Raw genomic sequence first — 23,833 nt, 5'->3', positions numbered from 1 at the left:
CAACTCATTAGTTATGAATGAGCCCACTGGACGATTTGTCATCACCGCTCGTGGACGGAGCGCGAACATGCCGAACTCATCAACCTCTCCGCATTCGGATAGACAGCTGTGCTGCTTGTGGTACATCATATACGGAACATTCACATGGCGGAACAACTCATGCTTGACGCTTTGAGATACCCAGCGTATCACCAGCAAAATGGCATGGTAGTCAAGACACACCATGAATCATAATATCTCACGCGGACGTCTGCATAAGCCCACCCATGCCAGACCAACCAACTAACTAACCGCCTCACAATTCAACACCGACCTTCCATAGCTGTGTCATATGCGGGGTCCGCAATCGCACTGTCACTATCCACCCCCCTGATCCGGACGAAAGGCATGCAGCAAGGTATGCCGTCATATTAATTTACACAAAATTCCCGTTGACGGAGGTCCGGGCCCCTCCGCGTAACACATCCTATTTTATATTTAAACCCACGACATGCAGCCCGTGGTATGACGTCCACACATCCCAGGAGCCCATCAGCAAACTCAGCTACTCCGAACCCAACAAAATGAAGATCCTCATCAGCGGCGCCGGCTGCGCCGGTCCGGCCCTCGCCTTCTGGCTCTCCCGAACCAACCACCAAGTCGTGGTAGTTGAACGCTTCCCCACGCTGCGCGACAAAGGAGCCCAGATCGACCTCCGCGAGCAAGGCATCGAAGTGGTCCGACGAATGGGTCTGCTCGACACTATCCGCCAGCACTGCGTCCACGAAGATGGATTCACTCTCGTCGACGGCAACGACCACGTCACGGCCATGATACGACCGAATACATCTGGACAAGGCGCGCAGTCCTTCTCTTCCGAATTCGAGATCATGCGTGGCGATCTCGTCCGGATCTTATACGATGCTACCAAAAAGGACGTGGAGTATCGGTTCAACACGACCGTGGAGCGCTTCGAACAAGATGATGAGAAAGTCATCGTCAACTTCTCGGATGGAACGTCTGAGACGTTCGACCTTCTTGTCGGTGCAGATGGCCAGGGCTCGCGAATTCGACGGGGGATTCTGCCACCAGGCACAGTGGATCCGTATCTCCATCTAGGCATTCACGCGGCGTACTGGTTCGTTCCGCGGGAGAAAGGCGATACCAATACCTTCACGACGTACATATCTCCTGGTGGACGGGCGATATTTCGTCGAAGTCACAGTCCCACGACGTCTCAGGTGTATTTCATGCTGAAAGACGACGATCCGGCGCTTGCGTCTATTCACCGCGCGGCGGTGGACGCGCAGAAGGAGTTCTGGATGCGGCAGTACCGGGGGGCAGGGTGGCAGACCGAGCGATTTATAGAGGGGATGAAGACGACGGATAATTTCTACTCGCAGGAAATTGTGCAGGTGAAGACGGAGACGTGGTATAAAGGACGGGTGGTGTTGTTGGGTGATGCGGCTGCGTGTCCGGCTGTGGTGACGGGGATGGGGACGACAGGGTGTCTTGTTGGGGCGTATGTGCTGGCTGGGGAGATCAATCGGCATGCTGGGGATGTGGGGGCAGCGTTGAAGAATTATGATGCTACGTTGAGGCCGTTTGTGAAAGAGATCCAGAAGTTGAATACGTCGGTGGTGAGGTTGTTTTTCCCGACCTCGTGGTGGGGGATCTGGTTGCTGCATTGGTTTGCGGCTGTTGTGTGTTTCTTGAAGATTCCGGAGTTGTTGGATAGGATGGGGAATGAAGAGGTGGGCGGGTGGAAGTTGCCGGAGTATGAGGAGTTGAGGGGGGTCGTTTGATGTGGTGGCTGTTGTATAGTATATAGTGTTTCCTTTCTCTCAGCCGGTTATTCATGTTGTTGTGTGATTAAATGTATGTATATTCATAGCCTATTCCCAACTCCGTCCATCATTAAAGTGTCCATACGCCATCTTCCATTATGACCCATTATTCCCTCATCCCCCAATCATATTTCCCCGTCCCCTCCGGCTCCTTTCCTGCCGGCTCTGTCTCAATCACCGTTTCTTGAGTCACCGTAATATCACGTATCTTTCCTTTCTTTCCCGTACCCACCAGCCCCTCCTCATCGCTTCCATATCCCGCCGTCGTAGTCCGCTCATGCACCGACAACCTGGTGCGAGACTTCTTCGTTGTCGTCTGTGTATTCCCTTCCCGACTCGCCAACGGATACGACTCGCCCCGTCTGCGGCCATAGCTGCTCGTCCCCCCTCTTGCTGAACTAAACAGCACGCTAAGTCCAATCTTGCTTGCTCCCTTGCGAAGCAAAGGCTGGACGATGGGTAGGTTGGCCACGACAATGGAGACAAATGTCTCGCGACATGCCCATTGACTTCCTGCGACGGCGCCGTCGGGGCCGGCCTGCGGTAGTCAGCGTTTGGTTCGATGAATCAAGGGACAAGAGTGGGTGATAGGGATGGTACCGTAAGGATCGTCACGGCGCGGATTATACCCGCCATGATGATAAAGGCCGCGCTGCTGAACAGTGCCATGAGTGTGATTTTCTGGCGAATGCTGATTTTGACTGCCCAGAGGAGCGGAAGTGGGATGGACATGAGGTAGAGGTCGGTTATCACGTTTGGAATGACGACGATGAGAACGCTAAGGGTCGATTTGGTCGGTTGGCAAATATCTAAGGTAGTTCGCCTGTTAATGGATGATCTCAACGAGGTAGAGATGCAGCAACTAGTGGATGAGGAACTTACTCCCTGGGTTGGGGTTGATTTGCCAGTTCTTGTGCATCGGCTGACAGCCTAGCACGATGGTCAGACCGACAACGAGATAAGTCACGCCGAGTAGGATGTACGCAAAGCGAACGCGTGCGGGGAGATGATTCAGTCCGGACCTAGACGGTCAGTTAGTTTCGTCGACGTGAAATCGGAGCAGATGCCATACGTGAGGCGGGAGTAATAAATGGCGACGCAGAACTTGATCAACCACAGTATCATGGCGTACAGCGACCATCCGATGACCTGAATCTTAGATCCCCATTGCCGATCGTAGTGCTCTTTCGAGCTCGGGTCCAGCGCTGCTCGTTGCTCATCGGTCATGTAGCTGTTTGTGAGACCGTTGAATTTGCTGCGGACAAGATGCGCTGCGACAGTTTCGCCAATGAAGACGGCCTGCATTGGTCAGAACAGAACGGTCGGAATGTCGGTGTGAGTGAACATACTCCTGCCAATGGCATCAAATAGTCATCGACAGCAAAGTTCAGGGGCCCGCCGACTTGCGACCAGCGGACGTAGATTCGTATGATGATGAAGAACAATCCCAACGAGAGGAGGGTGAACGCCTCCGTATCCCCATTAGCCATGGTGAACTGGCAGACAGGATGGATTCAGACTGAGTGCCAAGGAGGCGGCGCCAGTGCGAGAATTTGTGCGCATATTAATTTTATAACCCATTCCACAGTCGGTTGTTTCTGCAGACCAGAAAGGGGCAACGCCAGGATGCAAATCGTCCATATTCTGGAAATGCCAAGGACATCGAAAATAAATTTTCTGACCGACACCCAAGGCAATCTTAGAGCGAAATCCTAACCTTAAGTGACAGCCTGTTATTGGACGTGTGTTGGACATAGGGGTGAAGGTTAGCTCTACCGCGTGCGCTAGAGCCACGATCCGGGGAACGAGACAGTGGCAGCGGCCAAGGTGAAGCGGAAGCCAGTCCGGTGAACTCTATCAGTGCAACGACATGCTGCTATGAGCACCAAAGTGGAGTCAATTTCGTATCTCGGAATCGGGCAGTTGTTCCAGACACGCTGATCGCGACCCACGCGGCACTGGATTGACGTTTTTATCCCGTAAGAGGTAGGGAGGGGCGACACACCAAGCCCATTGTTGACGACGGCGTTTACGTTGACACATAAGTTCCCCTGTGGTGGAAATCCTCTGAGAGGTGAAAAAGCTTATCTTGTCGTGCTCGTATCAATGCTGGATAGGGCTTCTGATTGAGGAAAATGCTGAATACTTTCGAATCGCGCTTCAAAAAAATTCGAACCCTAAATGTCAATAGCTCGGGATTAAACCGAGACAGCCGCCATGATGGAAACAAGAGCCATCCCGCTCTCAAGTTTGGGTCGGTCGGGAAGCGCCCCTGATCCATCAATGGTCAGAGCTCATAAGGAAGCGGACCTCAGTGGGTCTGAAGCTGCCGGATTTGAGGCAGATGGATTCCGGGAGTCGGAGAACGACAGGATGTTGAGAGCAGAGATAGCGGTTGTTGGGTGATTTGCAGCTAAGATTGGTCAGTTGCTGTTAGACGCTAGACGTCGACTTCACCATCCAAGTTATATAGTGTGTTGCCTGGAGATATAGAGGTATAGGTCAGCATTGACGATCTTAAGTAAGCTCCTTGTGGTCCGCGATAGTTTCACTTTGTTAGGGTGCCAAAGTATCACCCTTACGATCGAATTTTCAACCATGGTTTAGAAACTTGGCAGCACCGTAAGTGTCGATGACCACCGTACTCCCTGTTATACAGCGATCTTTTCCAAGGACGGAGACGCTTGAAAAGGCAACTCACGGATAGCAACAGACAAGGTCGCATGGTCAGTAGATTGGCCTCTTGAGCAACGGTCGAACAAAGAAGTAGAGACCTTACCGTTCAGTTGGGCGCTAGTTATTAAATAGTGTGAGGAAACAAAGAAGACGGAACCAGACGGATATAGCTCTACTATTGGATCGACAATGAATAAATGCAAGATCTACACCTGCAAGGATTTAGCGGACCAACAGTTCGGGACTGGTGACACCAGGAATGGGGTAAGAGGAGATGAGCAGACGGACAGCTGCAGTAATCGTGGTAGAGGACAGGGGTCTCTTCCTTTTGGTAAAGTGGATACCTTGGCATAGGACCACAATGTATCTGAGAATTAGGCATTTACTACCAGTGCATGAGCAATTGACGCAGTACTTACGAACTAACCCGTACAACGACAAAGCAACCCAAAACCTAGTAGTTTATAAATCTTGACAAAACACACCAAATGCCACAACCACAATTTACCCACTTTCTGGCGTGCACAACAGCCCATCCCATCAAACTAGATAGCCGCGTGTCCATGCGTCTCAAACGGCAACCCAAAGCACACTACCCCAACAACAACCCACAGCGCAGCACTGGCATATATCGGCGCCGGCGTGAACCCAGTCTGTGAGGCAATCAAACTAGCACAGAGCCCACCGAACCTCAACAATGAAGCAGCAGTTCCAGTACCGGTTCCACGATGCGGAGCGGGGAAGGATTCAGGAGTAAAGGCGTACATGATTGCGTATTCTGCGATGATAATCAGTATGTTGGGAAGTGATAATGATGTAGGACTGGGGTACACGTACCGAAATTCCCCAACATGCCTGTTACACATGCGAACGCTAGACTTGACGTTGGATTACTGACGCCCACGTACGCGAAGAGGAAGACCCCCGTGATGATGGACGAAATACCCATCATCCAACGCCGGCCGAAGAATGTGGTTACGAGGTAAGCTGCGGAAAGGGGCCCGACTACGCCGACGGCGGATTCGATGCAGTAGTTTCGGTAGGTAGTGTAGAGGGAGTCGGAGGAGGAAAATTTTGTGTCGAGGTAGGAGGGAAGGAAGTTGAAGTAGAGAGGGTAGGCAATTCCTGCATACTTGGTTAGTTTACACCGTCTTAAGAGTTTAAAAGGCGGATGCGACACGTACCGATTGTCAACCAAATAAGCCAGATGATACCAGTATGAATACCAAGTTTCCTCGTGGCAAAGAGAGCCTGGTAGTGCGTCGACCGGAAGTCCTTCATATTCTCCTTAATGATCTCCTTGGTGCTCAAGCCCGGGCCTTGTGCTGAAGTGTTGGATTCATTGACAATTCCCAGTCGGGCATCGATCTCCTGGAACATGCCTATAGTCAGAGGCTCAGGCTTGCCATTCTGGCGCGCGACGTAGTTGACAGTCTCGACGGCGGCTTGGTCCTTGCCTTTGGAAAGAAGGTAGCGGGGGGTTTCGGGGAGCTTGAAGATGAAGACGCGGATGATAGTGAAGGCGAGGGAAAGGGCGCCTAGAGTGATAAGGGTGTATCTCCTGCATTTTTTTAGATGCTTGAAGTAGCAGATCAATATTTGGAAGACATACCATCCCATATTGTCGCTGCGATGGCATGTTGCTGGTGTAGAATCGGTTGGACAGCTGTAGTTGGCGAGGAAGACCCAGGCCAGGAGCGACACGATTAGTTGGCCTAAGTTCCACCAGGCCGAAAGAGCTGTCAGGAGGTATTGGTGACTAGTTGCTTTGATTAATCTTCATTTTTATCAATAGACTGAAGGAGTCCTTACCTCCCAGGGACAAACTCCAGAAAGATCATCGAATCCACCGGGACATTCCCTCCCGCTGCGGTGCCGATGACAGCCCACATGGCGCTGAACGCTAGAAAGTTCATAGTACCAGCAGCACCACATAAGAATATACCTGCAATCAGGAGGGTCGAGTTGAACGCGGGCTTCCGGCCGATCAAGTCACTAGAGATACCCCAGAACGAAGCCCCAAGGATCAAGCCTGTATAGTAGGCCACGGAGCTGTAGCTCACCTGGACGATGCCAGGGAACTCGAGCTCGATAGGAGGCTGGACACTGCTTATGCCTTGTGATGCGAACTATATCTCTCGTCAGTGGAAGCAAATACTCATAGTTGAAGAGCGACACGAACGTTATCCACAATCCATCCGAACCCCGTCACGACGAAGAGCTTCCACTGGAATCTGCACTCATCAATACCCATTTCATACTCACTACCACAATGAAGAGGAGTCCATACCTTCCCATCCCAATTTCCTCCATACACTTACCCACCAACTCCGACTTCAGTCGATATGCTTCCGTCGTTGAGGAGCCATAGAACTGCTGCACATCAGGGTCATCCAGTATGACCCCCTTCTCTTCGCCCACGATACTGTTAGCATGTTGCTGAGCTGAATCACGCTTCTTCTCCTGCTGTATATTGTCCATTTTGATGGATGCGTGTGCATTGTCGTGAGCATAATGGCATCAGACTCCGGCGATCAAATAGGACTGGACATAGGTAGGATTAGGGTTGCTGTACGGGTGCCTGGACCAGGTTCAGTGCGCTGACGCAGCTGATTACGGCTAGTTACACGAGATCAATATCTTATCGATTGTCAAGGGTGGGGGATCGCTATCAGTGCCAGCTCGTGTGGCTGCCGTTTAGACCTCCACCTCCACTCCTGAGTTTAGGTATCCGGCCACTGGTTATCGAGAATTGGTAATCAGTTATTAGAATTGATAGTTAGAGGGTATTAACCACAGGTCGAGTTTCTTGTTTGTGTAGCTTGGTGATACTACGAGGTATGATGAGGTTGGTATAGATGATGGTGTAATTAAGATGGTGATCATAATTCATTTGGGATTGAAGCAAGAAAGCTATGGACAAATATACAGCAGCTAGTACATGAATTGTTCAGGCACCCACTGCCGCTGTAGCCGGGGCCGTTTCAATCTTCAACTTCGCCTTTTCCTCCATCTCCTTCTTATATTGCTCCGCTCGCCCGTAGCTCTCCTTGTACGAAGCCGTCACCATGTCCTCAACAGTGATGGGTGGATACTTAGGTGCCTCTCCCTCTGCGCGGCAGTTGGGCAGACACTCGCACCGGTAATCCGGGTTTCCACTGAAGAAGAACGGAATTGAGTACCGCTCGCGGCCGGACTTGTTAATGACGCGGTGGATGTTGGATTTGTACCGGTCGTTGGCCATGCGCATGAACAGGTTGCCGAGATTGACTACGTAGGCGCCGGGGACTGGTTGAACCTGCATTGTAGCCCCGTTAGACTGCGCCCCTGTTAATAAAGAAAAACAGGGAAGTAGCACTCACATCAAGCCATTGACCAGTAGGTGCATCCAGAACCTGCAATCCATCCACCTCATCCTGCAGAAGCAGCGTAATGCATCCGAAATCCGTGTGTGCGCCAATACCACGGTTTAGCTTCTCATCTGCATCCTTAGGTTGCGCAGGGTAATGCAGCATGCGCATAGTTGCGACCGCGCCATCGGTGAGTGGATCGAAATAATCCCCAGATACATCGAGAGTCAGAGCCAAAAGAGACAGGACGTCCTTGGCCAACTCAAACACCGCATTGTAGTATTCCATCGAGGTGCGCTGAAATTCTTCCTTATCGGGCACGGTCGGTGGCCACTGGTTTGGACCGCTGTTGAGCTTCTTCTGGATGTAGTAGGGATGGTCTTCAGGAATTTCCTGGCCGATGTACAAGCCTTCTTTGAGTTCGGGACCGGTGCCGACTTCGAGCATCTGCGAGCGGAGGAGTTCATAGCCGCGGTTGAAACTATTGTTGTCTAAATTCAAACTCTTGGTTAGTGGGTCTCAGAACGAGAGGTAATATGAGGTGGTTACTTTTATCGATCTTGAGCTTCTCTTCCAGCGGGAGTTCGAAGAAGCGCTCGGCACAGCGCATCACACGGCGCTGTAAGTCGAGTGGCACGCGATGGCCGGTGATCTGAAAGAAGCCATTGTACAGGCAGCAGTTGCGGACAGCCTCGACCAGTTGGGTCTTGGCCTCACTGTCGCCTCCGTAGAAGGCGGAGAAATCGAGAATAGGGGGAGCGCTGGGAGCCATTGCGTCGGTTGGTGTTCTTGCTGCTTGTTGCTGATGCTATTCTGGTATCTCAGGCGAATATATCCAGCATCAGTAGGCTTTAGCGATCCATAATTCGAGCACAATCTCGGACAAAAGTCCGATCAGCTTGCTGATTCCCTCCATTTTCGGGAATGGTATAGACAAGAGTGGGGGTAGGATGGGGAGACGATAAAGCTTGCAAAGGTCGGGTGATAAGAATGCGGAGAAGCTGAAGGATGGCCACTTCTTGCCACTTATCGCGGGATTCTGAAGCTGCAGCTCGATAACCCCAGATCGGCACGGGTGGCCCAATCGGGCAATGCCTGTGCCTCCTTGCAGGTTACACGGATAGCAGACAATGTCATTGGTATATAGAATGCAGCCAGCTGGCAGCTGATCGGATCTGAAATGAGTGTTGTCCCAATTTCATTCTCGTAATGGCTGCCACCGATACCGTGAAAAAGGAGGAGGCCATTTCGGCCGAGCCTGCCATGAAGTCCGGAGAGAGTAGTATCTACATCGACCGCGATGCGGAACGGTCGTATGGTGAGTAAGATGAGTTACTTCTTGCTGTGGATACTGATTATTCCAGTGCGAAAGGTGGACTTTTTCGTCCTGCCACTCCTCTGTTTGGTGAGCATGGTGTCCAAGATGGCGACTAGCTACTGACAGTGTAGATGTATTTTTTTGATTGCATGGACCGCGTATGTAGTATCCTCACGTAGACTCGGGTCTACCGCTAATGAAATTTACTCAGAGTAACCTGGCAAACGCGAAAACTGATGGTCTAGACGAGGATATCCACCTGGTCGGGAATGACTACTCGCTGATGGTGTTGTTATTCTATATCCCATTCGGGCTGTGCGACTTGCCATGGAACCTGCTTCTTAAGCGGTACTCTGGACGCTATGTGCTGTCTTTTAGTAGGTTACCCTATTGTATCCTCTGAACTTAGCTAATTTGTCAGTGACTGTGGTCTGGGGAATACTCGCCCTCTGCCAATGTGCCGTCAAGAACTTCGGGGGGATGATCGCTGTGCGGATGATCCTAGGGTGAGTCTCCTGCCATTGATCATATCACGATCTAACACAGATAGAGTATTTGAGGCAGGCTTCTTCGCCGGAGCTACATTCTATATGACACTCTTCTACACGCGCGGCGAGATGGGCTTCCGGCTGGCCATCATGCAGTCCTTCGCTGTGCTCGCCTCTGCCTTCAGCGGACTTATCTCCTTCGGCGTGTTCCAGATCCATGACCCCGCCGTGAAAGGCTGGCAATGGCTGTTTATCATCGAAGGCTCGATGACCTTCCTCATGGGAATTATCTCGTTCTTCTGGCTGCCCGGAAATCCGCGTACTGCATGGTTTCTGAGCGAGCGTGAACGGGCTGCGGCAACGGCACGGCTACTGCGCGACACCTCCGCCGAGGTGGACACCAAATTGGATCTGAAGGTGGCTTTCGAGACATGGAAGGACTGGAAGTTTCCTATTTGGTGCATTATCACGTTTACCTATCCAGTGGCATATGCGACCGCGATGAACTTCTTCCCGTTGGTACGGACATGACCTTGCTCACTGCCAGAGAAGACAGCTAACGGAACAGATTGTCGAACGGCTGGGTTTTTCCACTGTCAAAACAAACCTTTGGACGGTCGCTCCAAACCTTGTAGGCGCGGTGGTGCTTCTCTGTGTGGCCAAGTCGTCGGACCACTTCCGCGAGCGAACCTTTCACATTGTGTTTTCGCTGGTGATATCGCTCGTGGGGATGGTCATCCTGGCGACAATCGATGTCCTGAGCCACAAGGGAGTAGCGTATTTCGCATGTTTCCTCATGGCAGCCGGGTCGTATATCCCGTCGTGTTTGGTGCACGCATGGCATAACAACAATAATATGCATGAGAACTCGCGTGCTGCCAACACGGGTTTCTTCGTAGGGTTGGGCAATTTGGCGGGGATCTTAAGCGCGGCGACGTTTCGCACGCAATACGCTCCAAAGTAAGTAGTTCCACTACCTGGTACGTAGAGACGACTGACTGTCTAGGTATATCCCCACGTTGGTGGCCACCTGCTGCTGCAACGGGGTGTGCATTGTGGTCGTGATCGCATTGGGCCTGTGGATGCGACGGGAGAATCGCCGACGCGATCGCCAACAAGGCCGAAGAGTGCGTCCGGGAGAAGTGGATACACGTCAGTTGGCAGAGGGGGAAAGCAGCCCGGACTGGCGGTACTTTCTGTAAACCTAGCACTTAGCAGCAAGTAAGGTTAGAGATCTAGATAGGCCTATCTCGATTGGTGTGGTTTCATTGATAGCTCCGGGATGGCATTCCTGAATTAATAATAATGGACTAGCGATAAGTGAAACTTTGTCCCCGCAGAAGGTCATTCGTCGATTGTATCGCCAGTCCGCATTCCTGCTTCTCCTCTTTTTCCCTTCAGCTTATCACCGGCTTCGGCCTACCCGACCGGCAGATAAATGAGGTCTTATCCCCATCAGAAGGATCCCTGCATGTATTCTTCTCCTCCTGTATCGCTATATCATGAGCCCCCATGAAGTCCCACGTGTGCCACTGGCCCAACTGCGGCAAGACCTTCACTCGCGCAGAGCATCTGCGTCGCCATGCCCTCAATCATGACCAGGCAAGGCAAGGCTACACCTGTGAGCGGTGCTCCGTGCATTTCCACCGCCCGGATCTACTAAGTAGGTGCTGTGCTACTGCAAGCTATCTCGACTCCTTGTCTGACCCGCCAGATCGCCATCTGATGCGCCATGCCAAACGGGACGAGGAAGCTGGAGGCCCTGGTCAAGGAGTGCTGGAGACGAGGAAACGTACTCGCCGTGCGGGAGATGGCTCCATCATTACTCGCCCTCCGAAGCGTCAGTCGCGCGCTCGTGCCAGCCACAGCTTGCCTCCATCGTCGTCGGCCTCTTCCTCGTCGATTTCCGTGACCAGCGCCCAGGACTATGGTGCTCCTGTGTCCCCGCCGACGTCAGCGAGCGACCCATCGTCCATGACGTTGGACGAGCCCGATCCGCTACTGGCTCCGATGATGCCCAGCGGACCATTCGAGCCCTATGTCGAGCCTATCCCAGGGCAGTTTGATGCGGCAGATGGCTCCTGGAATCTGGGACTGGACGGGATGGGTGATTTCTTCAGCCTTGACACTGGTAATTCCCCCTGTTCATACTTAATCACACTCCAGCTGACCAAACAGCTACCGATTTCAACATGCCTTTTGCGGCCACTCATAATTACAACTGGCTGTTCGACGTCGCCTCTCTGGATGACGCCTTTCCGCCCTTCGACCTCCCATTAGGTCCAGACATGGTCACCTTCGCCGAGGATGCCCTCCCCGTCGAGGATCCAAAATCATTCCTCGACCGCGACGGCTCCTCAGTCCTCCTGCAGGCAGCCTCTTTCGTAGAACGCAGCGACCCGCTCGTCTTCTCCGCGCCCATCCTGGATCCCCAACCAGATACCATCAACCTCGACTGGATGGACGCGCCCTCCCTCCTCCAAACTACCCCCCAGCCCCATCTTCCCATCCTGACAGAAGATTCTCGTCAAGGCATCCTCAACCTCATTGCGCAAGCTCCACCCTTGGCCATCGACGGCCAACCCACCCCGCTAGACTCCCCTCTCCTCTCCCTTCCCTCCCTCCAATCCTACAGCGACCTCTTCTTCACGCGCTTCAACACAACCTACCCCCTCCTCCACCAACCCACCTTCGACCCATCATCCACCACCCCGGTCCTCCTCGCCGCCATCCTCTCCATGGGCGCCACCTACAGCAGCCGCGAAGCGCACCAACTCGCCGTCGGCATCCATGACTCCCTCCGCAACCAACTCTTCTGCCACGCGGACTTCTCCCCCCAGCCTGACCTGTGGGTCCTTCAGGCAATGCTCCTAATTGACTGTTTTGGCAAGATGCGCGCGGGGCCGAAACAGCGCGAACGCGCCCAGCTCTTCCACTGCGTGTTGATCAAGCTCATCCGGCGGAGCGATTGCTGCGCTATTCGCCACACCCCGAACCCCACTACCACTACCGACACAGACATCGACACCCTCTGGCGCACCGCCATGCACGACGAGCAGAAGAAGCGCGTCGCATTGCACTGCTTCATGTGGGATACGCAACACGCCGTCCTCTTCTCCCAGTCCCTATGCATGTCAGCCTTTGAAATCAGATCCGCTCTGCCCTGTTCCCAGGGGACATGGGAAGCATGCACGGCCAGTGACTGGGCGCATCATGCATCTATGGACCCTCCACCGCGGATGTTTCTCTCCGTGCTGAAAGGGTATATTACCCCCTCTGCGATGGCTCGACCCCGCGATCTGAATACCCTGGCACGGATCGTCATCCTGCACGGGCTCATGTCCGTCTCAGCGGACCTGAAAAGACGGGACCAGACGACGTTACGAGCGGAGACGCCCGAGCGGGTCGGTGCATGGACGCGACGCATGGGGAGATCATATGATCTATGGAAGGTGGATTTTGATGCGGATTGCTTGGCGATGAAGTTGAATTTCGGACAGCATCCTGGGGAGGATGTGGCTGGGTCGAGACGAGGTGGAGGGCTGTTCACGGGGCTGAAGATGGCGGCGTGTGCGCTGTACCGGGCAGCCTGGCTGGCGCTGCAGGTAGAGATACTGGATTTGCAGGTCGCTGCCGGGGCGGGGAGGATACTGGGAAGGACAGTGACGGAGGGAGATCGGGAGAGGTCGCGACGGGGATTGAAGAAGTGGTTACTTGGTGGCGGGGAGGGGGCGTTAGGAGCTGCGAGACAGGCGGCGAAGCTGTTGGAGGAGGCGGTGCTGAGTCTGCATGATTGGGAGCAGACGGATGCGTTTCATTTCCCGTGGTGTTTGTATTTGGCGACGTTGACTTGCTGGGCGTTTCATGGTGGGGTGGGTGGTGAGGGCCAGGGAGGTGGTGAACGTCCTGGGGAGAGGGTTACGACGGATCTGGCGAGTTTGATCGTGGCCATGACGACGTGTGGAAGTCTGGGGGATATGGCGGCGCTCGGGGGAAAGTATGATACGAGGGGACTGGTGAGGACGATGGCGCAACAGTTGGCCACGGTAAGGTGGGCGGTGGTGCATGATGCGATGAAGGTCTTGGTGAATCTGGGGAATTGACTGTAGTTCTCCAATCTATTACTGATCCATTTATGTATGTGGGCTACCTACTTGAGCTTAAAACCTTGATTCTCGATAGCTTGCCGAACTTTCTCCCTCCCACCCTGATCCTGCGACGCAACCATGCCCGCAACGAACTCTCCCCAGCCCTTTCGCCCGAACTTGGCCTCTTCTTCGTAGAACGTCCCCAGCGCCTTATCATACGACTCAACGTTGTCCTTCTGCCCCTCCTCGTTCCACCTTTCGAAATGAAGTACCTCCCGCATCGGCAAGCGCGGTTTGATCCGCCTACCACAACGCCTATTCTCCGTATCCGGATACCCAATAGCCATTCCAAACACACCCCATGTCAAAGGGGGCAGATTTAATAATTTACAGACCTCCTCGGCATTGTTCCTCAGGGCACCGACATAGCAGATCCCCAAACCTAGTGATTCCGCCGCAATGGCAACGTTCTGCGCCGCGATGGCCGAATCCACGGTGCTCATGATAAACATATTCATGCTATCAAGCGCGTCGGCAGACTGGTGACCATACTGCTCTGAAAGGTTCTTCAGGCGGCGGAGATTGGGACAGAATACCAGAAACAGAGGAGCTTGGCGGATGAAGTCCAGGTCGGCTGCAAGCGATGCGACGTTGGATTTATGCTCGGGATCTTGGATAGCGATGACGTCCCATGTCTGCATAAGGGAGGAGGAGGAGCCACTTTGAGCTGCTGAGATGAGGGTTTCCAGTGTTCCCGGGGGTAGATTTGAGGGGAGGAAAGCCCGGCAGGATTTATGGGAGAGAATTGCGGACAGGGCACCGGGGAGAGAATTGGACGGGTCGGTTGGGAGAGGAAAGGTGGAGGATTGTGAGTCGCGGTAACGCTCTTCAGCGAGGGATGAAATTGTCCTGGTCATTTTGAGGGTTGTTTGTAAGGCATGTAAAAGAAATAAGATCGAAAAGGAGGGAGGACGACGGTAATGTGCTCATCTTATAGAGCTTTTGAGCAAGCCCAGGCAGTGTCTTCCATGGAGTGGATATCATTTCAATGCTGTGGGGAGCGCGCAAATATAAACGATTGGTGGGTTCTCGTGCAGTGGGTCTCTAGAGCCGCGGCTGAACCAATCACAACACATTATCTTCCCAAAAATGGCCCAGAGGCTTGAGGCTGCCTCTTGATGGTCCAAAGAGAGCTGCAGATATTGTCTTGATCGCATTATTAATCTCTGCCCATGATCGGAATCACCCCTGATCAAGCAGAAGCTGGAGACCAACAAGACTGGCTTCTGGGTCTTCAGGTGCAGAACCGATAGTTGTCCAAACCCTGTCTAACCTCGTCTGTACCCACGCTGCATGTCCACCTAGCTTTGCAGCAGATATTGAGGCGACAACACCCCGGAAGACTTCCCTCTCCTCGAGCCTTACGGCAACAGAGCTGAGGATAGCCACGGGCCAGAGTAGATATACGGGCGGGTAAATATCTATTTCCAACGCAGGTACCCGCTGTAAACCCCCTGCGAGACACGAGTGCACTCGCCGGACCCGTTCACCGGAGGTGATGTTCGGATTCACCTTTTGGAGTAAGATTTGAAGTGCTAGGTAGCATAACGCGAGAGACATATCTGCGGAACAGATGAGGTGACTCCAGTGCGACAACTCCCAACTTAGACTTCGCCACTTGGCAACTTCAGCGCTATCAAGCGGTCTTGATAGCCGAGATAGTTTCGTAACATCCGCAATGAGTAAAAAGAACTTGTAAGACGCCTGCAGAACAGTCTCTCCTGGCGTAGAGTCTGACCTTGTGGGTCGATCAAAATAAAGTGGGAGCTCCAGCTGCTCTCTATCATCCGGGAGCGCATCAAGTGACGGGTCAAAGATCATCATGAGGCATGCTTGGTATAAAAATGACTCGACACATATGCGATCAAACGTGGCCGCAGCCTTAGTGCGAAACTCGCAGGGTCGGCGTTTGGTAAGTAGGAGGCCCGCAGCCGTGACATGCGGCGCCACAGTGGGTGTCGCATCTGATCGGGAAGACTACAGTTATAGAAATTAGCTTGCTTACACGAATTTAAGGGATCTGGCACATGCCTCGAAACAGGCGAGCAGAGACACAGTTGCGAGGATCCGATCATCACAGGCAGCTTTGGTAATATCAGTCAGTGACATTTGAATGGCATGAATTGCATGCAGATAGCTCTGCAGGGCAAGATGGGCAGGCCACCGGTCTTTGGTTGGCAGCTGCATTCCGGCCACAGCCACCATTGCCCCAAAGAGAGGAGAGAATTGGAACGCGAGGCGGAGCATGTGTGTCTTGTCTAAAGAGTTGCGTCGAACAAAACGCGGTAAGATCGTGGAGGCAAAATATCGATATAGGTAGGTGGACTCCGATGATGAAAAAGGCGCCGGCATCATGATGGGCGGAGGGAGTTGTATTTGCGACACTCCTGGTAGCGCTACTGTGCGCACCATAGCCTTAGTCCTTTTGTATTGCCGGGATCTGCCATCTGGGAGCTGATTACCCTCAGAGGGCCACTTGCATTCCAGCGAGTTTCGAGTGCATGCGGTGCAACGTGGACGAGACTCGTCACACTTCTTGCGGCGCTTTCGACCTAAATTTGCCTGGATGAACAAGAGACCTTCTTCTCTGATCTGATCATGTGGGGATCCTAGCTTACATGATAAGCAGCCATTTCTGGTTCGCAGGCTGGCTGGAGGCATTCCAGCGTGTGGTGCAATTCCACGGTGGTAGTGTCCTACTAATCTTTGAATGGGGCGTAGGTGTTATTAAGAGGTCTGTTTTCATTGGTTTCGCATAACGGGTTCATCGCAACTGCTGGCGAGACTGAAACACCACAAGGAAAATAAATTTGGAAGCTGGTAAAGTTGTGAAGGCTATTAGTAATCGGAAGAAAGCAAAAGCTTCGACATCTGGAGAGGCGACATCTCGGTTCGGGAAGCTCAAGCGTCTTTCCGCGCATATTCCGCAGAAAGGGCCACCATTTCGCGGCTTTTTCTGCCGGCAGCACTTCGCTCATTGTTTCGATGTACATATCGAAGAGATACTTGTTCAACTTGTTCGTCTGTTTCCATCGCTCAAGAGGCACCCAGCCACTGTTATCCGTGCCGAACTGGTCCTTGACAAGATCCCACAGATACACACTATCTTTGAGTTGCACCTGTTGTTCGTCGTGCCGCTTAAGTTCCTCTTCACTAGATTTGAATGGATAGCTACTGGGGAGACTAAAATTGCTCCCAATCCTTAGTAATTCGCATTAAGTAGTTCCGTAGTGGAACCGAGGACCGTTTCCAAGCAAGCTGACAACGCGTGAAAGGCTCCCATAGTCGTCGATCCAATGCCGTTACATTGAAGAATGGATTACGCTAAGCACAATATTCCATAATGGGCGACAAGTAAGTATACTACAAATTCCACTTCGGGTTACCTGCTACTATACATTACAATTCAATTCTGCTGAACTGGCAGTAATTTATATATATTTTGGAGGCTACTGAACCCAGTAACAGGTGTAGAGTGCTAGTATTTCGCGGCAATGAAGGACTACTGCCCAAGGTTGCTACAATATATAATGTTCCATTGGATAAGTCATCCAAACAATAGTTCCGTCTCCAACCATCTCGACGCTCTTTTGGTTGCCACTGATTGAGTACTGGTATGATTATAATAGCAGCCCCCCTGAATGTGGAATGTCTTAGGTATCTATCTATAAGATCGTCTATACACTCAATGCCAGATAATCCGTATACCCCTTCTCCTTCGGGTCAGCTCCATAAAATGTCGCCCGGTCATACTTATTCAACTGTGCACCCTCCATCAACCTCTTAGGCAGATCAGGGTTGGCAATGAACCACCTTCCAAAAGCCACCGCATCCGCCCCATCCTCAACGACCTTCTTCTTTGCTCCCTCGCCATCAAAGTTCCCAGCCGCAATGAACCCAATTCCAGCCTGCTTGAAGATAGTTCTGAACGGATCCAAACTGACCTTCCCTTGTCCAGGCAACGAGCCCATTTTGGCCCCCTCATCCAACACCTCATCAAATCGTGGTTCGATCATATGTGCGTACGCTATCCCGGGGGTCTCCTTTGCAATCATCTGACAAACGACCTGCCAATGACCCTGCGGATCCGAATCCCTCGTGTCTTGGAAATAGTTATACGGCGACAAGCGCACGCCAACCTTATCCGCACCGATAGCATCACATGCGGCCTTGATTGCCTCGACAACAATTCTCGCTCTCTTCTCCACGGTTCCTCCGTACTCATCTGTACGGTTGTTCACGTTATCGTGCAGGAACTGATCGAGTAAGTACCCGTTCGCAGCGTGCACCTCCACGCCATCGAATCCTGCCTCTATGGCACGCGTCGCGGCAGCGGCGTACTCTGCCACAGTGGCCTCGATCTCAGGGATGGTCATTGCGCGGGGTGGAGTAGCCGAGTATGGCTCCCCGGTGAGTGCATTCCCGGTCATGGGAATGTCGCTGGATGAGAGAGGGGTTTGGCCCTCGATAAAGGCCGGCACTGTTGCGCGTCCGACGTGCCATAGTTGGCAGACGATGAGGCCGCCTTTGGCGTGGACAGCGGAGGTGACATCTTTCCAGGCGTTTATCTGGGAGCGGGTGAAGATTCCAGGGACACCAGGGTAGCCAGCTGCCTGTGCATGTACAAATTAGGACTTATGTATCAAAGGTAGGAATGTGGTAGCATACATGGCGGCTGATGGGGGTTGCTTCGGTAAGTTGAAGACCACCGGGAGATGCTCTCTGGCTATAGTATTCGGTCATGAGGGCGTTAGGGACATAGACGCCCTCTGATTCTTGTGTGGCACGCATCCGCGTGCATGGTGCTTGGACGACGCGGTGAGATAGGGAGAGAGACCCCAATCTGAGGGGGTGAAAGAGATGGTCAATTGGCGTGATGGAGCCCATTTTGCAGGATCTGATCTATGTGACTGTCTGAATTGGTTGTTAATTTGCTATAGGACTGGGTATAGCTACGGTACATATAGGATGACTTTTTCCAGCACTTGAGAATCTCTACTCGCATGCCCTCCATTTTTGGATTACTCGCAACATCCACTCTTGACTGAGACTGATCTGTGAACGTACACTGGTATAGATGAGTGGAGACAATGTTGCAGATAATTAATCTATTGTCTGATTGTCGGGCCACCCGATAAGCCAACCATAACTGCTGGAAGTTAATCCGATCGGCAAACCCCCACCCTTGAATAAGGCATCCACTCCCGATCACTCTGGACCTCCACTCCACTTCAAGCAGCGTTGCAGCCCCAATGCATCTCTGACGTAGTGGCGCTTCTTCACAGGCTCGATCTTCTGCAATGCCAGCTCAACCCCTCATGCTGGGTAAGAATGGGGCCTGATGGATGCCCTTCAGGTCCAGCTTCACGTGCACAGTGCCCCCCTCGCAGTACAATTTCCATCCCTTGAACTTCTCCCACAATGTGCTTGCCATTGTTCTCTCATTCTCATTCTCCTTATCTGCATTGTAATTATGCACTTCTAGCCACATCATGGTTCTTCCAACTGCACTGCAAGACTTCCTGACCACTGCTCCCTCCACCCCTAATCTCTCCTTCTACCTCAACGGCACCCCCATCGTCCTCGCCAATCCTAACCCCCACTGGACCCTCCTCGACTTCATCCGCTCTCAACATGGCCTGAAGGGCACCAAGCTGGGCTGCGGCGAGGGCGGTTGCGGTGCTTGCACCGTTGTGCTGCAGACCCGCGACGGGCGCGCGCAGATCCGCCACCGTGCTGTGAACGCCTGTTTGTATCCGCTCATTGGAGGTATGTGTGTTGGTTCCATGGGTGCGATCGCATCTGACAGCCGTAGTGGCCGGAAAGCATGTCATCACCGTTGAAGGGCTCGGGAATGTGGATCATCCCCATCCGCTTCAGGAAAGGCTGGGGAAGCTCCACGGGTCGCAGTAAGTTGACCGTGGTCTGATGGACGAGCAATGCTGACAGGTTAAGATGTGGCTTCTGTACCCCGGGTATAGTCATGTCGCTATACGCTCTTGTACGGAATGCATACGATCCCCAGACTGGCCAATTCAATTTGACGGAGGATGAGATCGAAATGAAGGGTCACTTGGATGGCAATCTGTGTCGGTGCACGGGCTACAAGCCCATCCTGCAGGCGGCGAAGACGTTTGTCCAAGAGGATCTCCAGGCCCGGCTGGCTGTGCGCACGCGACCCTCAGATATGGAGATTCCGATTGAGTCTGAGTCGGACACATCGCGGCCGCAATCCTGCGGACGTCCAGGCGGATGCTGTCGTGATACTCCGGGGTCGTCCTGCTCGTCTTCTTCGGATCGTGACAGCTCGCGCACCAGTATCTCGACCCCAGATACAGAGCCAGAGAAGGACTTGACCAGCACAGTACCACAGTTCGACTTCAAGCCGTACATTCCCAACACCGAGCTTATCTACCCCCCAGCCCTGACTAAAGCGACCCCTCAGCTCGTCTGCTACACCGACGACCGCAAGGCCTGGCTGCGCCCGGTGACACTCGCCCAAACCTTGGACATCCTGGCCCGCTGCCCATCGGCCACCCTTGTCGGCGGTGCCAGCGAGGTCCAAGTTGACATCCGCTTCAAAGGTGCCGAATTCGCCGTGTCCGTCTTTATCGGCGATCTAGACGAGCTGTCATACATCAAGCCCGTCGAGAAAGATGGCACCATCACCGAGCTGGTCATCGGCGGCAATACACCCCTCACCGACATCGAAACTGAATGCAACCGACTCGTCCCAGTCCTTGGCCCTCGAGGATCCGTCCTCTCAGCCACAGCCAAAGTCTTACGCTACTTTGCAGGTCGCCAGATCCGCAACGCCGCCTCACTAGCCGGTAATATCGCCACGGCGTCGCCCATCTCCGACATGAACCCTGTGCTCCTAGCCATCAATGCCACCATCGTCGCGCGCACCCCAACCCAAGAAACCACCATCCCCATGACCAACATGTTTCTGGGCTACCGCAAGACCGCCCTCCCTAAAGACAGCATCATCACCTCGATCCGCATCCCCCTTCCACCGCCAGAAACACGCGAACTCACCAAATCCTACAAACAAGCCAAGCGCAAAGACGACGACATCGCCATCGTAACAGCCGCCTTCCGCGTGCGCCTCGCCCCAGACAACACCGTCAGCGAAATCGCCCTCGCCTATGGCGGCATGGCTCCGACGACCCTCCTAGCCAGACAGGCCATGGCCGTCCTCCAGGGCAAGAAATGGGGCGTACAAGCCGTCCTAGACAGCACGCTCGACGCCCTCCTCCAGGATTTCAATCTGCCTTACTCGGTCCCCGGTGGAATGGCGCACTATCGACGCACCCTGGCTACATCCCTCTTCTTCCGTTTCTGGCACGAAGTTATCTCCGACTTCAACCTCACCTCCACAACCGCCGACCCATCCCTCGCGACCGAAATCCATCGCCACATCTCCCACGGCACGCGCGACAACCACAACCCGCACGAACAGCGCGTCGTCGGCAAACAACTCCCCCACCTGTCCGGTCTGAAGCACGCCACCGGAGAAGCTGAATACGTCGACGACATGCCCCCGCAGCACCGGGAGCTCTTCGGCGCGATGGTCCTCTCGCAACGTGCCCACGCCAAGCTACTCTCCGTGGACTGGACGCCCGCATTGCAGCCGGGTCTGGCCCTGGGATACATAGACCATACGAGTATCCCCGCGGAGAAGAATATCTGGGGCCCTGTGGTGAAGAATGAGCAGTTCTTTGCCGTGGATGAGGTGACTTCGCACGGGCAGCCGATTGGGTTGGTCTATGCGGAGACGGCGCTGAAAGCGCAGATGGCGGCGAGGGCTGTGAAGGTAGAGTATGAGGATCTGGAGACTATACTCACAATCGATGAGGCGATTGAGAAGGGGAGTTTCTGGCCCCATGGGAAGGAGTTAAGGAAAGGGGTGGCTGTGACGCCGGAGAAGATGAAGGATGTTTTTGAGAAGTGTGATCATGTTTTCGAGGGTGTTATTCGCATGGGCGGGCAGGAGCACTTTTATCTCGAGACAAATGCTGCGGTGGTGATTCCTCATTCGGAGGACGGGAGTATGGAGGTTTGGTCGTCGACGCAGAATACGTATGTCTATCCCCACTCTATGCCCATTTGTGTGTGAGCGATGCTAATGGCTGGGATAGGATGGAAACCCAAGAATACGTCAGCCAGGTGACTTCCGTCCCCGCATCGCGCATCAACGCCCGAGTAAAACGCATGGGTGGCGCCTTTGGCGGCAAGGAATCCCGCAGCGTGCAACTGGCGTGCCTACTCGCTATTGCAGCTAAGAAAACGCGACGCCCTATGCGCGCCATGCTCAACCGCGACGAAGACATGATGACCTCTGGCCAGCGGCACCCGTTCCAATGTCGCTGGAAAGTGGGTGTCATGAACGACGGGAAGCTCATCGCCCTCGACGCAGACGTATACAACAACGCGGGATTCTCCTTGGACATGAGCGGTGCCGTGATGGACCGGTGCTGCACGCACATCGAAAACTGCTATTACTTCCCCAACGCGCACATCCGCGGATGGGTGTGCAAGACGAACACACATAGTAATACTGCCTTCCGGGGGTTCGGTGGGCCGCAGGCCATGTTCATCGCCGAGAGTTATATGTCTGCTGTTGCGGAGGGGTTGGGGATGGATATTGATGAGTTGCGAATGAGGAATCTGTATACCCAGGGGCAGAGGACGCCATTCCTCCAGGAAATCGATCAGGACTGGCATGTTCCAATGCTGCTGGAGCAGGTTCGCAAGGAGGCGCGGTACGCGGAGCGCAAGGCCGAAATAGCAGAGTTCAATAAACGTCACCGCTACAGGAAGAGAGGGATCTCGCTCATCCCGACGAAATTCGGCATCTCCTTCGCTACAGCAGTCCATCTCAACCAAGCCGGCGCGAACGTCAAAATCTACACCGATGGCTCAGTACTTCTGAACCACGGCGGCACTGAAATGGGCCAGGGCTTGTACACGAAGATGGTGCAGGTCGCAGCTCAGGAGCTGGGTGTTCCGGCAGAGAGCGTCTACACGCAGGATAGCTCGTCGTACCAGACGGCGAATGCGTCACCGACTGCTGCCTCGTCAGGGAGTGATCTGAACGGAATGGCAGTTAAGGATGCGTGCGATCAGCTGAACGAGCGGTTGAAGCCGTATCGGGAGAAATTCGGCAAGGATGCTGATATGGCGACGATGGCGCATGCTGCGTATCGCGATCGGGTGAATTTGGCGGCGAGTGGCTTTTGGAAGATGCCCAAGGTGGGGTATCAGTGGGGAACGTATGATGTGGAGAAGGTGAAGCCGATGTATTATTATTTTACTCAGGTATGTTTTTCTTCCTCTGTTTGAATGGATAGGGGGTATGCTGATGGGATCATAGGGCGTCGCGTGCACTGAGGTCGAGCTTGACCTGCTTACGGGTGATCATACTGTGCTGCGCACGGATATTAAGATGGATGTGGGAAGGTCCATTAACCCTGCTATTGACTATGGACAGATTGAGGGGGCCTTTGTTCAGGGACAGGGGTTGTTTACGATGGAGGAGACTCTCTGGACGCAGAGTGGCCAGTTGGCGACGCGGGGTCCGGGCACGTATAAGATTCCCGGATTCAGTGACATCCCGCAGGAGTTCAATGTTAGTTTCCTGCAAGGTGTATCGTGGAGCCATCTCCGCTCGATCCAGAGCAGCAAGGGTATCGGTGAGCCGCCGCTGTTCATGGGGTCGACGGTGTTATTTGCGTTGAGGGACGCGTTGAAGAGCGCGAGGGCGGATTTCGGTGTACAAGGGCCGTTGGTCCTGGATAGTCCAGCTACGGCGGAGAAGTTGAGGCTGGCGGTTGGAGATGACTTGGTGAAAAAGGCAGAGGTGAAGAGGAAGGAGGGGGAGAAAGGGTTCTTCGTTGCTGTTGCATGATTTCATCCAGAGCTAAGTTAACATAATGTCGGGGTCTTTCATATAAATCATTCATGATGGTACCTTCGAAGACGAACGATAAGACGGTTGAGGGATATCTATGTCAGTGGATACACG

At 53.4% G+C, this 23,833-nt stretch overlaps 8 protein-coding genes across 8 annotated transcripts; 3 read left to right on the top strand and 5 right to left on the bottom strand.

Moving 5' to 3' along the window:
• Positions 1-563: 563 nt before the first annotated feature.
• Positions 564-1,784, top strand: BDQ94DRAFT_183418 (uncharacterized protein; the record flags this gene model as incomplete). Its single annotated transcript, XM_026774413.1, has 1 exon — positions 564-1,784. The coding sequence occupies one exon, from the start codon at positions 564-566 to the stop codon at positions 1,782-1,784; it is 1,221 nt and encodes a 406-aa protein (XP_026621574.1).
• Positions 1,785-1,787: 3 nt separating this feature from the next.
• Positions 1,788-3,316, bottom strand: BDQ94DRAFT_183416 (uncharacterized protein; the record flags this gene model as incomplete). The annotated part of the gene is made up of 5 exons (XM_026774412.1): positions 1,788-2,364; positions 2,427-2,635; positions 2,709-2,848; positions 2,899-3,125; positions 3,176-3,316. 5 exons carry the CDS (start codon positions 3,314-3,316, stop codon positions 1,933-1,935), a joined length of 1,149 nt encoding a protein of 382 aa, XP_026621573.1. The 3' UTR covers positions 1,788-1,932.
• A 1,731-nt stretch (positions 3,317-5,047) lies between these two features.
• On the bottom strand, positions 5,048-8,624 carry BDQ94DRAFT_183414 (Clavaminate synthase-like protein; the record flags this gene model as incomplete). Its single annotated transcript, XM_026774411.1, has 11 exons — positions 5,048-5,280; positions 5,340-5,627; positions 5,687-6,063; positions 6,115-6,261; positions 6,315-6,631; positions 6,685-6,736; positions 6,793-6,911; positions 7,297-7,415; positions 7,461-7,800; positions 7,865-8,343; positions 8,402-8,624. 11 exons carry the CDS (start codon positions 8,622-8,624, stop codon positions 5,048-5,050), a joined length of 2,694 nt encoding a protein of 897 aa, XP_026621572.1.
• Positions 8,625-9,061: 437 nt separating this feature from the next.
• On the top strand, positions 9,062-13,761 carry BDQ94DRAFT_183413 (MFS general substrate transporter; the record flags this gene model as incomplete). Its single annotated transcript, XM_026774410.1, has 12 exons — positions 9,062-9,170; positions 9,217-9,257; positions 9,302-9,328; positions 9,382-9,547; positions 9,592-9,676; positions 9,721-10,177; positions 10,227-10,618; positions 10,665-10,814; positions 10,999-11,101; positions 11,177-11,279; positions 11,373-11,789; positions 11,837-13,761. 12 exons carry the CDS (start codon positions 9,062-9,064, stop codon positions 13,759-13,761), a joined length of 3,975 nt encoding a protein of 1,324 aa, XP_026621571.1.
• A 47-nt stretch (positions 13,762-13,808) lies between these two features.
• On the bottom strand, positions 13,809-14,663 carry BDQ94DRAFT_183412 (Nitro/flavin reductase; the record flags this gene model as incomplete). The annotated part of the gene is made up of 1 exon (XM_026774409.1): positions 13,809-14,663. The coding sequence occupies one exon, from the start codon at positions 14,661-14,663 to the stop codon at positions 13,809-13,811; it is 855 nt and encodes a 284-aa protein (XP_026621570.1).
• A 295-nt stretch (positions 14,664-14,958) lies between these two features.
• BDQ94DRAFT_183410 (Zn(II)2Cys6 transcription factor) lies at positions 14,959-16,467 on the bottom strand (the record flags this gene model as incomplete). The annotated part of the gene is made up of 3 exons (XM_026774408.1): positions 14,959-15,783; positions 15,814-16,358; positions 16,425-16,467. 3 exons carry the CDS (start codon positions 16,465-16,467, stop codon positions 14,989-14,991), a joined length of 1,383 nt encoding a protein of 460 aa, XP_026621569.1. The 3' UTR covers positions 14,959-14,988.
• Positions 16,468-17,483: 1,016 nt separating this feature from the next.
• Positions 17,484-18,693, bottom strand: BDQ94DRAFT_162713 (alkene reductase; the record flags this gene model as incomplete). The annotated part of the gene is made up of 2 exons (XM_026769600.1): positions 17,484-18,419; positions 18,475-18,693. 2 exons carry the CDS (start codon positions 18,691-18,693, stop codon positions 17,484-17,486), a joined length of 1,155 nt encoding a protein of 384 aa, XP_026621568.1.
• Positions 18,694-19,298: 605 nt separating this feature from the next.
• Positions 19,299-23,833, top strand: BDQ94DRAFT_183408 (Molybdopterin-binding domain of aldehyde dehydrogenase-domain-containing protein; the record flags this gene model as incomplete). The annotated part of the gene is made up of 5 exons (XM_026774407.1): positions 19,299-19,575; positions 19,622-19,715; positions 19,762-21,888; positions 21,948-23,127; positions 23,183-23,833. The coding sequence occupies 5 exons, from the start codon at positions 19,299-19,301 to the stop codon at positions 23,714-23,716; spliced, it is 4,212 nt and encodes a 1,403-aa protein (XP_026621567.1). The 3' UTR covers positions 23,717-23,833.

This window comes from Aspergillus welwitschiae, assembly GCF_003344945.1.
Source record: "Aspergillus welwitschiae strain CBS 139.54b unplaced genomic scaffold BDQ94scaffold_44, whole genome shotgun sequence".
Lineage (NCBI taxonomy): Eukaryota > Fungi > Ascomycota > Eurotiomycetes > Eurotiales > Aspergillaceae > Aspergillus > Aspergillus welwitschiae.
The sequence above is the reverse complement of the archived record's forward strand: the minus strand, read 5'-3'. Positions and strand labels throughout refer to the sequence as shown.